A 13,816-nucleotide genomic window follows, 5' to 3' on the forward strand; every position below is an offset into this window, starting at 1 on the left:
ACACTAGATTTTTTTTTTAAAAAAGGAAGTAATAATCATTATTATTATTTTATCCCAACTTTTATTGTATATATTTATATTTGGTCAACTCAATGTGGTGCACATACCTATAGTTTGAAAATCTGAGTACCTGTGAACCATGTCAGCATAATGCCAATTCTTCTGAAACTGCATTGATGCAAGGCTCAGTGAAATCTACCCTCAGCATTTATTTGTCAATAGTTCTGATAATGAAATAAATTTACTATGGCTATGGCTACATTTTTAGGCTTCTGGTGTTCTTTTATGAAGTAATTATAAGAGATAAGCTTGATAGGTTTTGATTCATTGGGTAATGAAACTTCTGCAAGCAAACAATCAAGCTCAGAGAGCACCAAGGACTCCACAGATTTTGATTCTTTTATAATCCGGAAACAATATTTTAGAAACATTTGTTATATGTTAACAATTAACATACGTTGCATGTTAATTTTAATTTCATATTTAAAAGCTATTTCAAAGAATTCATGATAAAATACATTAGGAAGGTTATTAATAAATAGTCACAATAGATGACAGTATCATGATACTAGTCAATTAGTAAATAAATCAATTTTAATATATTATATTTTAATAAGTGATATTAGCCCACACTTTTCAACAAAAAAACATTGATCAGGTTTGCTCCAATAAAGGATAAATTTCTAAAGATGACAGTGACATCCTGATCTATGTTTTCAAATTTACTTTTATCGGTATGTAATATGATATTTAAGTCATGGATACATTTTTTTTTTTAAGAGAAATATGCACAATGGTGTACAGGACATATTTTCATTATTTTCCTACAGTGCCAAAACACTGTAGGTTTAGTTTAATTAAAATATATTTTAAGAAAAAGTACTCTTTTTGGAAAATCTCTGTTTAGTTGAATTGTTGATCTCCAGCTAGCTAACCTTTTCTCTAGTTCAGTGTCATTATTTGGGATATATCAGTCAAAAATTACATTTTCCAACATAAAATAGTCAAATTATTTACTTTGGTTTAAACCTACATATCTATGAATTTCTATTTTGTACTGATTATGCTTCATAGAAATCATATCGAAAGCAGGTTACTTTTTAAGTTTAACAAAAACGTTAGAGCATGATTTGTTGTTCTGAGAACACAAAAACAGCAGATAAAACATATCTAAGAATCTTCCTTATATATGTGTACATATAAATGTTTGTGTGCATTTGTGTGTGTGTATGCCTCTTGAATAAACCATCAGTAGAGAAGAGGTGAATGATAATTTCTGTTCCTTTATTTTGTTTAACATAATGTTTCTCATTTATTGCAAGTGCTTATATCAGGCAAACAGTAACTGAAATTCAGAATGCAATTCAGTACTTCTTTTAAAATATAGGCGTAGCATTGTTTAACCAACTTATTTATTTATTTATAAAATGCGCATGCCACTTCAATCTGCAGAGGCTATAATAAACGCTACATGATTATCAATACACCTCTTCGCTACCTGTATGTAAATTATTTCAAGCACTGCAGCAATCATTAGCAGAAATTCTTTTCTACACTCAGATTCCACCATTATTAAATATAACATCATAAGCCTCTGAACATCAGGGACTTCTTTTCTGTTACTTACTGAAAACCTCACTCAAGACCAACAGATGTTAGACAGGCACTGAAGTAATCTTTTCCATCTGTCCTGGGCATTGTATCAGCCATTTTTTCAGAAAAAGCCTACCATACTTTTGGCAAAATATCTATCACATCAGATGGTATATCTATGTATTAGCAAGGAATGCAGGAAATAAAAATATTATGGGAAGCACACAGATGTAGCTTTTTTAATGCTCCCTTTTTGCTATTTTTATTTCTTCAATAAATAAGAACATAGAAAAACAAAAGGGAAGTAGAAAAGACTGGAGTACATAAATTGCTTATGTTTGTAATCTAAGTTGCTTGCAAAGTGCTGTTCTTAACACTGGTAAAAGTGGCTTTTAGGAAGGTGTCCCTACAATATCTAGTCTGAAACCCACCTTCCATCTTTCCATGACATCATAGATAATTAGCATAATTCAGTCTGAGAACACTGGCTAGCCCCGGGACACAGTACAAGGGTATGTATGTTTGTGTACAGTAGTGAGCAAAAGTCTTAGGCCACCACCAGCTTTGTTGTTTTAGCAAAGTTTTAATGACCATCCATAATTATTTTTTGGTCTCTGTATTAAAATACAAACAGAAAATAGAGGAAATATTTACACAAAATTTAAACAAACACAATTTTCAGAACAAAATGGCTTCTTCGGGCAAAAGTCAGTATTTAGTGTGACCTTCCTTGGCTCTAAGCACATCTTGAACTCTTTTGGGGAGACTGTCCTGAAGTTTTCTGAAGTAATCTTCTGGTATATTATACCAGGCTTCTTTTAGCACTTCCCAGAGTTCTTCAGATGTAGGTTATCTTTTATTTCTTTCTCTGTCCAGGTGATCCCGTACTGCCTCTATAATATTCAGGTCTGGACTCTGTGGAGGCCAGTCCATGACTGTGTTTTATCAGCTGTTTTTCTTGCTAAATATGATTTCACTGCATTAGCAGTGTGCTTGGGATTGTTACCATGCTTAAAAACGAAACCATTCCCAGTCAGGCACTTTCCAGAAGGAATGGCACGATGAATTAAAACCTGTCTGTACTTTTCAGCATTCATGATCCCATCAATACGGACAATATCGCCAACACCACAGGCAGAAATGCAGCCCCAAACCAGGACAGACCCTCCGTGTTTCACTGAAGGCCACAAGCACTCATTCGTCCATCTCTCTCCAACTCTTCTTCTCACGTATTGTCGATGATTGGACCCCAAAATTTCAAACTTGGATTCATCACTCCATAATACTCTTTTCCACTGATCCTCATTCCAATCTTTGTGGGCTTTAGCGTATCTTAGCCTTTTCACCCTGTTCCCCTTCCGCAAAAGTGGTTTCTTGGCTGCTACTCTTCCATGAAGATCATACCTGATCAAGCTTCTTCAGACTATAGAAGGGTCAACGTGGCATCCCGATGCAGCTGCCAGATGCTGAGCCAGATCCCTGCTGGACTTCCTCCGGTCTCTCAAAGAACAAACTATGAGGAACTTCTCACCAGACTTTGAAAGTTTTCTTGGCCTTCCAGTCCTTTTTTTTGTCCTTGACCTCTCCTGATTCTTTAAATTTCTTTATAACAGCTTGAAAACCACATCTTGAGTATCCAGTTTGTTTGTTGATTTCCCTTTGAGAGTGGCCTTGCTGATGCAAAAGTATGATTTTATGTCTGTCCAATTCTGTGATCTTTGGCATTTTGACTGGAATGATGTGATTGAAAGTTGGTCTTCTTAGCAAGCTTCCAATGAATTACACTCATACAACATGTGTATATACTGTATGTAATGCTCAAGCATGTCTTGCACAAACCTGGTGTACAAGACCTTTTCCTCAGCAGTCATTTTGGCATGAAATAGTAGGACATATACAGGTGTTAGCAATGACAGTATTTAGGGTTCCATTCCATTTAGGTTTACGGGAGCCAGGTGCCTGCTGTTGCTCTAGTGTAAGGGGAGGTCACACTAAATACTTGCCACTTTAGCCTATGGAAGCTGTTTTTTCTGATTTTTTTTCCTGTTTTTGAATACTGCATTCAAATGTCTTATATTTTCTGGTTGTATTCTAATAAAGAGACTAAGAGATAATTATATATGGTCATTATACCATTGCTAAAACAACAAATCTAATGGTGGCCTAAGACTGCACAGTACTGTATATAACTAAGCTGTAACATGTATTTGAAAAAAAGGGTGCTTGTTGTGGGGAAAATAAGAGGTAGGACTATTAGGTATGTTTGCCACCTTGATTTGAGCTGAATATATATATTTTTTAAAGGTGGGATAAAATAATATTAATATTAATAATGATGATGATAATGTTGCACAAAGCACTTTAGCCTAAGCAAAGCAGCATTCTTTGAAACATTAAAGCAACCATGCCCTCCAGAGGACTTGGTGTAACTACTTCAATGGTTGTCCATGCATGCACACATGCACAGCCAGTATTTTGAACAGGACCACCACCAAGGTGAAGTACCTGTGCATGCATAGATAAGCACAGACAACGAGGATAGCCTTCAAGGCAACTGTGAAAGGCTTCTAAAATACTGTATGTGGCTGTATGTGGTACTTTGTTTGCAGTTAACATGCAAGAATACTTTGCATAGCCCTAATACATACACACACAGGTACACCTCTGAATGCTTGAAGGTTAATTTGCAGATCATTATATATGTGTGTTTGTGTGTGAGGAAGTTTAGTGTACTAGGCTAAACATCAACTGCCAGACCAATTACTGTATAATGTTCTCAGACTGGAAGATGCTAATCACCTCTTACGTTAATCAAATGAGTTCTGGACAAGACTTTGGTATTCCTTTTAATGTCAGCCAAACTAAGATTGACAGAATTAATAATCCTGCTCATAATTCGGTGATGACATGGATTAGGAAGACAGATTTCTGCTTTGCTAAACGTCTATTACAGTCTAATGTGTTTAAGATTGAAGCACAGTATTATAAATGTACATGAAACAGATTTGTCTGATTTATAAAAAAATATTTGTAAAATAACATTATTTACAAATTGCTCCCCATCATCTAAACAAACAGGTGGATTTTACAGTAATTTTTGTTTTGCTTTGTTTTTGTGACATTCTAAAGCCAAGAGCATAAAACTGAGAATAAAACCACCACGCACATTCTCAAAGCTTTGCACTTAATGAACAGTGTTAAACAGAAGGAAAACAGAGGAAAAGCAGTAGCACAAAACAAGCAGCAAGATAAATATGCAAGCCATAAAAAATATCAAGGAAAATGGTCTACACTGAACGAAGGCAAAGCTATGTCCATGATATGAAAAACTAAAAGGCAACACACAAGACATCCTCTTACACGTCTGCCTTTCTGAGCTGGAATACAGGAGGGAGAGCGCTTTAACAGAGAAAGGAGGAGACTGTTAACAAAACATAATGGAAAGAGACATTCTTCCAATCCACATGTCTATACAGAGACTGATATCATTTTGCATTGTAAAGACAGATTTTCATGTACCAGGGACTTCTTTAACATAAATGAGAAGAAACATCAGCACACAAGAAACAATTACTTTCAAATATACTTTTTAAAGCATCACTTGTCTAAACAAACTTCTGTTTTAGACTAAAGGTCAATTCCATATTAAATGCTCCTCTGCCTTTTTTAATGCAAATATTATCAGGAATTGAGCCTGATAATTATTGGGAATGCAGCAGACCTTCCCTGCTGCAGCCCATGATAAATGTCTGCTTATTGATGCCAATGGAGATTTCTCAAAAGAAAATGCCAGCTTCTTTAAGGACTGCAATGGGAGGGAAATATTTTTTTTTTCCTTTTTGTCTGCTACAATCTCAGTCATAATTTGCTTATCCTTGCTAATGCTACTTTACACTTTAAAAAAAACTTACACATTAAATGCAAAAATGCATTCCAAGTCACACTGGATCTTATAGCTTTATGATGAGTGCAAGAAACAATGTTTTATTTATTATTTGGTCTTTCAGAGCTTATATAATGTAATGTAACTGTTACATAGAATTTTAGGCTTCATTATTAGCATTTTAATAAAGGTAATATTAGCACTTTAGCATGGCATCCATGCCTCCTCTTGAACTTTAGGAAACGATATTATTCGTTTGAGCCAAAGCTATTTCCTTTGATGTGCAAAAACTAATGCTTTCAGACAGTCAATCAAACAACAGAGCTGTATTCTGAAATCCTTGAGTGTTGCAAGTGACAACCTGGGTGGGAAAGGAGGAGATGGATCATATTCTAAGGGTGTCTGTCTTGCATCTAATCAATGTCTTTTATTGTTTGATTTGTTGCTTTCTGACACATCACATGTCAAATGTATGTATCATTTGTTTCTGTACCATATATAATACACTTGACCCCCCCTTAATAAAACACCTTTCACTTTGCCTGAGGTATTTGTGGTTCTTATTATGTGGGAAGGAGGGAGAACCACTTTGCAAACGTATTGGGTGTTTCTCTCTCAAATTCAGGGACTAGGTTCTTTCCAGGTCCATGTCAGTTTGGGTCCCTGAGTTTTATGGGCAACATAACCATGAACCTTCCTCAATAAACTCTGAAGCCTTAAATAACCTTTCAACTCAGACTGTGGTAAGCAAATAAGGAACTTTTAGAGCAGGGGTGAAGCCATATAACAGCCTTTTAACACAAATATTTTGACTTGCTAAGTAATCCACAATGTCCAAGTAATCAGTAAAACTTGGTAATTTAGTCAGCTGTAGTCCTACTCTGTGGGCAACAAAACATACCTAATAAGTTGACTTGTGGGATGCAAGTTGCTTAGACTTGATTTAGCTACTGAGGAAGTTTATTTTGACAACGCTATTTCCAGAATTGAGAATGATCTCAATTCAAATTCAGTGTAAGCCATTTAACATCACAGCGACCCAAATATATGCCCCAACCACAGATGCTGAAGAAGCTGAAGTAGATTAGTTCTATGAGGATCTGCAGCACCTACTGGACAATACGCCTAAAAGAGATGTTATTTTCATTACAGGAGACTGGAATGCTAAGGTGGGCAGTCAAATGACACCTGGAATTACAGGTAAGCATGGCCTGGGAGAACAAAATGAAGCAGGATATAGGCTGATAGAATTTTGCCAAGACAACTCACTCTGCATGACAAACACTCTCTTCCAGCAACCTAAGAGACGGCTTTATACATGGACTTCACCAGATGGACAACACCGAAATCAGATTGACTGCATCCTTTGCAGCCAAAGGTGGCGGACATCTATACAGTCGGTAAAAACAAGACCTGGAGCTGACTGTAGTTCAGATCACGAACTTCTTCTTGCACAATTTAGGATCAGACTAAAGAGATTAGGGAAGACCCACAGATCAGCTAGATATGAGCTCACTAATATTCCTAAGGAATATGCAGTGGAGGTGAAGAATAGATTTAAGGGACTGGACTTAGTAGATAGGGTCCCAGAAGAACTCTGGACAGAAGTTCGCGACATTGTTCAGGAGGCGGCAACAAAATACATCCCAAAGAAAGAGAAAACCAAGAAGGCAAAATGGCTGTCTGCTGAGACACTAGAAGTAGCCCAAGAAAGAAGGAAAGCAAAAGGCAACAGTGATAGGGGGAGATATGCCCAATTAAATGCAAAATCCCAGAGGTTAGCCAGAAGAGATAAGGAATTATTTTAAACAAGCAATGCGCGGAAGTGGAAGAAGACAATAGAATAGGAAGGACAAGAGACCTCTTCCAGAAAATTAGAAACATCGGAGGTAAATTCCAGGCAAAAATGGGTATGATCAAAAACAAAGATGGCAAGGACCTAACAGAAGAAGAAGAGATCAAGAAAAGGTGGCAAGAATATACAAAAGACCTGTATAGGAAGGATAACAATATCGGGGATAGCTTTGACGGTGTGGTCAGGGAGCTAGAGCCAGACATCCTGAAGAGTGAGGTTGAGTGGGCCTTAAGAAGCATTGCTAATAACAAGGCAGCAGGAGAGGATGGTATCCCAGCTGAACTGTTCAAAATCTTGCAAGATGATGCTGTCAAGGTAATGCATGCTATATGCCAGCAAATTTGGAAAACACAAGAATGGCCATCAGATTGGAAAAAATCCACTTATATCCCCATACCAAAAAAGGGAAACACTAAAGAATGTACAAACAATCGAACAGTGGCACTCATTTCACATGCCAGTAAGGTAATGCTCAAGATCCTGCAAGGTAGACTTCAGCAGTTCATGGAGCGAGAATTGCCAGATGTACAAGCTGGGTTTAGAAAAGGCAGAGGGACTAGAGACCAAATTGCCAATATCTGCTGGATAATGGAAAAAGCCAGGGAGTTTCAGAAAAATATCTATTTCTGTTTTATTGACTATTCTAAAGCCTTTGACTGTGTGGACCATAACAAATTGTGGCAAGTTCTTAGTGGTATGGGGATACCAGGCCATCTTGTCTGCCTCCTGAGGAATCTGTATAACGACCAAGTAGCAATGGTAAGAACAGACCACGGAACAACGGACTGGTTTAAGATTGGGAAAGGAGTACGGCAGGGCTGTATACTCTCACCCTATCTATTCAACTTGTATGCAGAACACTTCATGCAACGTGCTGGGCTTGTAGAATCCAAGGCTGGGGTTAAAATCACTGGAAGAAACATTAACAATCTCATATATGCAGATGATACCAGTTTGATGGCTGAAAGCGAAGAGGAACTGAGGAGCCTTATGACAAAGGTGAAAGAAAAAAGTGCAAAAGCTGGCTTGCAGCTAAACCTCAAAAAAACCAAGATTATGACAACCAGCTTGATTGATAACTGGCAAACAGAGGGAGAAAAAGTAGAGGCAGTGACAGACTTTGTATTTCTAGGTGCAAAGATTACTGCAGATGCTGACTGCAGACAGGAAATCAGAAGACGTTTAATTCTTTGGAGGAGAGCAATGACAAATCTCAACAAAATAGTTAAGAGCAGAGACATCACACTGACAACAAAGGTCCGCATAGTTAAAGCAATGGTGTTCCCTGTAGTAACATATGGCTGAGAGAGCTGGACCATAAGGAAGGCTGAGCGAAGGAAAATCGATGCTTTTGAACTGTGGTGTTGGAGGAAAATTCTGAGAGTGCCTTGGACTGCAAGAAGATCAAACCAGTCCATCCTCCAGGAAACAAAGCCAGACTGCTTACTTGAGGGAATGATATTAAAGGCAAAACTGAAATACTTTGGCCACATAATGAGAAGACAGGACACCCTGGAGAAGATGCTGATGCTAGGGGGAGTGGAGGGCAAAAGGAAGAGGGGCCAACCAAGGGCAAGATGGATGGATGATATTCTAGAGGTGATGGACTCGTCCTTGGGGGAACTGGGGGTGGCGACGACCAACAGGAAGCTCTGGCATGGGCTGAGTCACAAAGAGTCAGAAGTGACTGAACGAATAAACAACAATTTCCAGCCTACAGAAATGGGGGAGAAATGATCTAATATTAGAAGAAATTATTTCAAAAGTAGAAGTTAGTTATCAGTACTCAAGTTTGTTGGACAGGCTGGGGCTTCTAATGCTGTAGACAGTTGTTAAGACAATATTCTGATATTAAGACTATATTGTGTTATTGTCTTTTACAAGGCGCACAGTTTAGCTAAAAAGTTCAAGGAAGTAAGGATCTTGGTAGGGTCTTAGATCCTTTCTGCTGCTTCTTTCCATTTTTATTTGCCTACATAGGGAAGAAAGATGGGTAGTGTATTAAATGTGCAGAATTCCTTCCAATTACTGGTCCCTAAATTTGGAAGAAAAGGCAACAATTGGTCTCCAAGAAAGTCTGGTCATTTAACATGAACATTTAACATTCCCATAGACTAATGATAAAAAACAAAATGTACCGTAACTTTTTATCCTAGGATGCTTTGCTTTTTATAACCAGGGTGAAGCAGCATTTAAACTGGGAGTGAGACCCAAGTTCAATTTCTGTTCAGCTATGTGATTCATTGAATGACATTGGATAACTTTCAAACTAAATACTATACAAGGATTGTTTGGTATACTGTTTTCTGCTACAGATTAAGGTTACTGTGGTAACAAATGATTTTGGCCAGGTGAAGAGGTTGAATTTAATTGTCCTCTTTCCAGGTGATAATAGTTGAATTGCCTGAAGCAAGGGCAGTTAATTTAGTTTTCAGTTTCCTTCTCTTTAGGCATGTAGAGAGTAAGCAGCTGTCTGAGAGTCTGTGAGAATGCAGAAGCCTGTAAATATGTTTTTTGTGCTTTCTGTAAATAAATTTATTTTTATAGAAATGCCTGGTGTGTGACTATTCTGATCTCTCCTGGGCCAAATGCTTTCTAGCACTCTGCCAACAAGGATCACCATTAGATATATTATATAAAAGTAGTTTATAAATATGACTACATTAATAACAATAAATATATTGATCAGACTATTATCAATTAAAGACACTGAACTATTGGAAAAAAGAGGCTTGCAGGTTATGGTGTCAGTTTTGTAATCCAAATGCATTGACAAATGTGCTCATAAATTTTTAAAGCTTTATTCTTAAGTACTATATTACTCAGACATGTTTTCTTCCTTTCTTTTTGCTCTATGTATAGTGAAAGCAGTTTCTCCACCTTTTCTACTATTCTATTTCTAATAAACATGGTTATCACGGTACTACAAATTTTATTAGCATACTTCATGATGTTGTACAGTAAATTCGCCCAGGTTACAAGCTTATCCTAGGGCTGAGGACCCTTCACCAGCTTCATTGTGATGTAATATGTCTAACTTTGTTTCTAGTGTTAGAGTGGTCTTCTTCCTTTTGGGTAAGGGGGTTGGACAAGATGTTGATGGGCATTTGATGCCATGGTAACAGTAGTAGCTACTGCAGATATAGAAGTAAGTGGGAGACAGGACGTACAATTAGAATTAACTGCGTAACACAATGGTTAATGTGTGAGTAAGAAGAGAAAGGGGGTTCAGGGTGAAGAACTTCTCCTTTGATTTGCCAGATTAAATTGTTACCTGGTACTCTTGTTTCCCTCATCAAAGAATATAAGTCACAGTATAGTATAGACTATGTCATGCCTTTACAATCATATGTAATTTAAATAGGATGAGGAGAGGCTGACATGATACACTAAAGTAAACTCCTTTGTCCTACAAAGAAATTCACTACCCAGCCTTGAAACTGGTTCAGTAATTTGTATGCAGTTCTAATAACCTAGCTAAGATGTTATATTAATTCTGAGAGGCATTACTAATAAGCAAGTTTATAACAATAATTTTATAATGAATGGTTATTTGAATTTCCCTTGTTAGGGAGTATGCTCCAGCTCAAACCAAAATGATAATTGTTAACAACATCTAGATTCTGAAAATAATTTCCAAGAATTTCTACTCCTATACCTGCTTTGCTTATTTTTTTAAAGATTTTTTTTATCCCAGCTTTATTATTTTTATCAATAACTCAAGGTGGTAAACATACCTAATATTCCTTCCTCGTCCTATTTTCCCCACAACAACCCTGTGAGGTGAGCTGGGCTGAAAGAGAGTGACTGGCCCAAAGTTACCCAGCCAGCTTTCATGCCTAAGGCAGGACTAGAACTCACAGTCTCCTGGTTTCTAGCCTGTTGCCTTAACCACTACACCAAACTGGCTCTCTTATATCAATTTAATATATTTGTTCCCAATGAACAACCCTCAGTAACATTTCTCATAATTTCTGTTTAGTGTGATACAATCCTAGATAAAGAAGACAAGATTGGTATAAATAGCACATAAAAATATTGATAGATTCTGCAATTGTTCAATAAGTTATTGGAGAAAATAAGGTTAATTTTGTGAATTACTAATTTTCCATATTTTTATACTATTTTACAACTGAACTGAAATTCAGTAAAAATAATGGCTTATTGAACTGTTGAAGGACTCAGTAATCTGAATGCATTAATCTTACACCTGGTAAAAAATTGAAACCGTAGAAAGTGTGAAAGTAATACTGTATAAAGTATTAATGAAAGAATTCTGCTTTCTTATTAGTGTAATAAGAGTAACTGCTATACTTGTATTTGGAAGAAGTAGAAGCTTTAGCAGTTCCAATTTTCCCCCCCAAATTTCACACCTGGTGCTGAAAGAAGTGATAGACACATCCAACAGCTACATAACATTAACAGTCAACAATCTGCATAAATAGATATATCTAAAGTCATCTTACATATATGCTAATAACGTTAAGCCATGGTAAATGGCTTAAGGGCTGGGATTCTTTGAGATCACCTATCCTATATAGATTCTGCCTACCCAGTCTGAGGGTACAGAAAATGGCTGTTGAAGGTCCCCACCTACCAAGAGGTGTGACAGGATTATTTAAACGTGGACATTCTTTATGGGTGCTCCTCTCCTTTTTGAACAGGAAAGTTCCCCAGGGCAAGGGGAAAGTTGAATCATGACTTTCTGGAAGCTCATAACAACTTGCATGTTCCAGAATGGCCTTTGAGACTTGAGTACTATAGAGCTCCCAGTGCCAGGAATGTTATATTAACTGTAATTTATTAACTGTAATTATATATTGTAGGTTTTCATTAGATATTATTATACTTTATTGTTATTGTTGCACTGGCTATAGCTGCTGCTTTTGTAAACTGCTTGGAGTTGCCTCAACTGAAGCAGTTTATAAATTCATAATTTTGGGGAATTCAAACAGATGGAGAATATTTAGTTAACTAGACCATATTAAGTTCAACATGAAATTTAAAGGGCAATCTTCTTTAAAAAGGTAAGTGGATACCAGTACATTAAGATTTTGTTAAGCTATTTTTCGAGGGAATGACACTAGATGCAAAGCAACAATAACTCCTTTTCATGGTGGGATATTTCTCCTCCCTCTATGTATACTCTACAAAAGTACAGCTGGAACCCAGACATTTAATTTTTCTAAAAAGTGAGAAAGAAAAAAATGTTTTTTTATTGTAATTAGGGTAAGCTGTAATTGTCCACAGTTCTGCATAAAATCTAAATTATTTGCACTGAGGAACACAAACTTAAAACATGAACTCAAGTTGTGTCCTAGTGATTAGTACTGTTTAATAACATATATGAAGTTATTAGTGCTGTGTGAAGCCTCAAAGAGGTGCCACTGATTGTTCAAAGCAGTCTCTTGAAACTGCTCTGGAGGAGCACCAAGTAGGCTCGGTATAGTTAAGCCATGTTACAGTTTTGCTAGGTTTCAATGATCTTATGCACATGAAGTACCAGAAACAATCTGTGGTGTGCCAGAAAAGAAGACAAAAAGCAAATCCCACCATGTGTGTTCTCATGCTAGGGCCTACACCATAGCAATAAGGGTGACAAAATGTTCTCATTTCTCTTCCCTTTTATAGCACTAGCAGGCTATGGTCCAGCTGCCTTGTTTAAGGTTACAAACTCTCTTTTGGGGAAAAATCAGTGTCATGATCTCCAGTGTATTCACTCTGACTGATCTAAAAAAGCATTTTGCCAACAAAGTTTCTCAGACTTGCTCAAATCTTGACTTCTCATAGACAGTCTTTAATGGTAACTAGGGTACCATTTTGTTGTGTCATCTGGGACTCCTTTAGGCCTGTGAACTCTGAAGAAGTGGATAGGATGTTGTCAAGTAGCTTGGATCCCTGCCCATCCTGGCTTTTGCAAAGACAGACAGAGGTGTGACCACTGGATCAGACAGATTTCCAATGCCTTGCTATGGAAAGGGGAGCTGCCCACTGTCTTGAAGGAGGCAGTAGTACAGTGCCTTCTGAAGAGGCTCTCCCTGGATCCAATAGGCTTAGATAACTATTGGTTGGTTTTCATCTTTACTTTTGGGGAAAGGTTATTGAGTTGGTGGTGACAAAGCAGCAACACGGTGCCTTAGGACATATGGATTATCTGGTCCCTGTTCAGTCAGGGTTCAGGCCCAGATACAAGAGTGAGACAGCAGTGGTTTCTCTCATGGATTACCTATGTTGGAACTCTGGTGCTCATTTTGATACGATGATATCTTACTGGATTGTCTGCAGGGATTTGGGATTGGAGGCATTATTTTATAGTAGTCCCACTTCTTCCTCAGTGGATGGGTTCAGTATGTAGTGGCACATGGGAGGTCAGCTCAGTGGCCTCTGACTTACAGGGTGCCACAGGGTTCAGTCCTCTCTCCCCTGCTATTTAACATCTATATGAAGCTACTGGAAGAGGTCATCTGAAAGTATGGGGTGTTATA

The 13,816-nt window shown here is 37.4% G+C and overlaps 1 protein-coding gene across 4 annotated transcripts in view; it reads right to left on the reverse strand.

Moving 5' to 3' along the window:
- CDC42BPA (CDC42 binding protein kinase alpha) overlaps positions 1-13,816 on the reverse strand; it is a 235,779-nt gene that overhangs the window by 40,888 nt on the left and 181,075 nt on the right. For 2 of the 4 annotated variants that reach the window (XM_063304323.1, XM_063304311.1), the window contains exon 22: positions 4,954-4,992. The exons of the other annotated variants lie outside the window; for them this stretch is intronic. In XM_063304323.1, coding sequence (XP_063160393.1) covers positions 4,954-4,992 — 39 coding nt within the window. The remainder of the gene's footprint in view (positions 1-4,953; positions 4,993-13,816) is intronic. 4 annotated transcript variants of the gene reach the window in all.

This window comes from Candoia aspera, chromosome 1, assembly GCF_035149785.1.
Source record: "Candoia aspera isolate rCanAsp1 chromosome 1, rCanAsp1.hap2, whole genome shotgun sequence".
Taxonomy (NCBI): Eukaryota; Metazoa; Chordata; class Lepidosauria; order Squamata; family Boidae; genus Candoia; species Candoia aspera.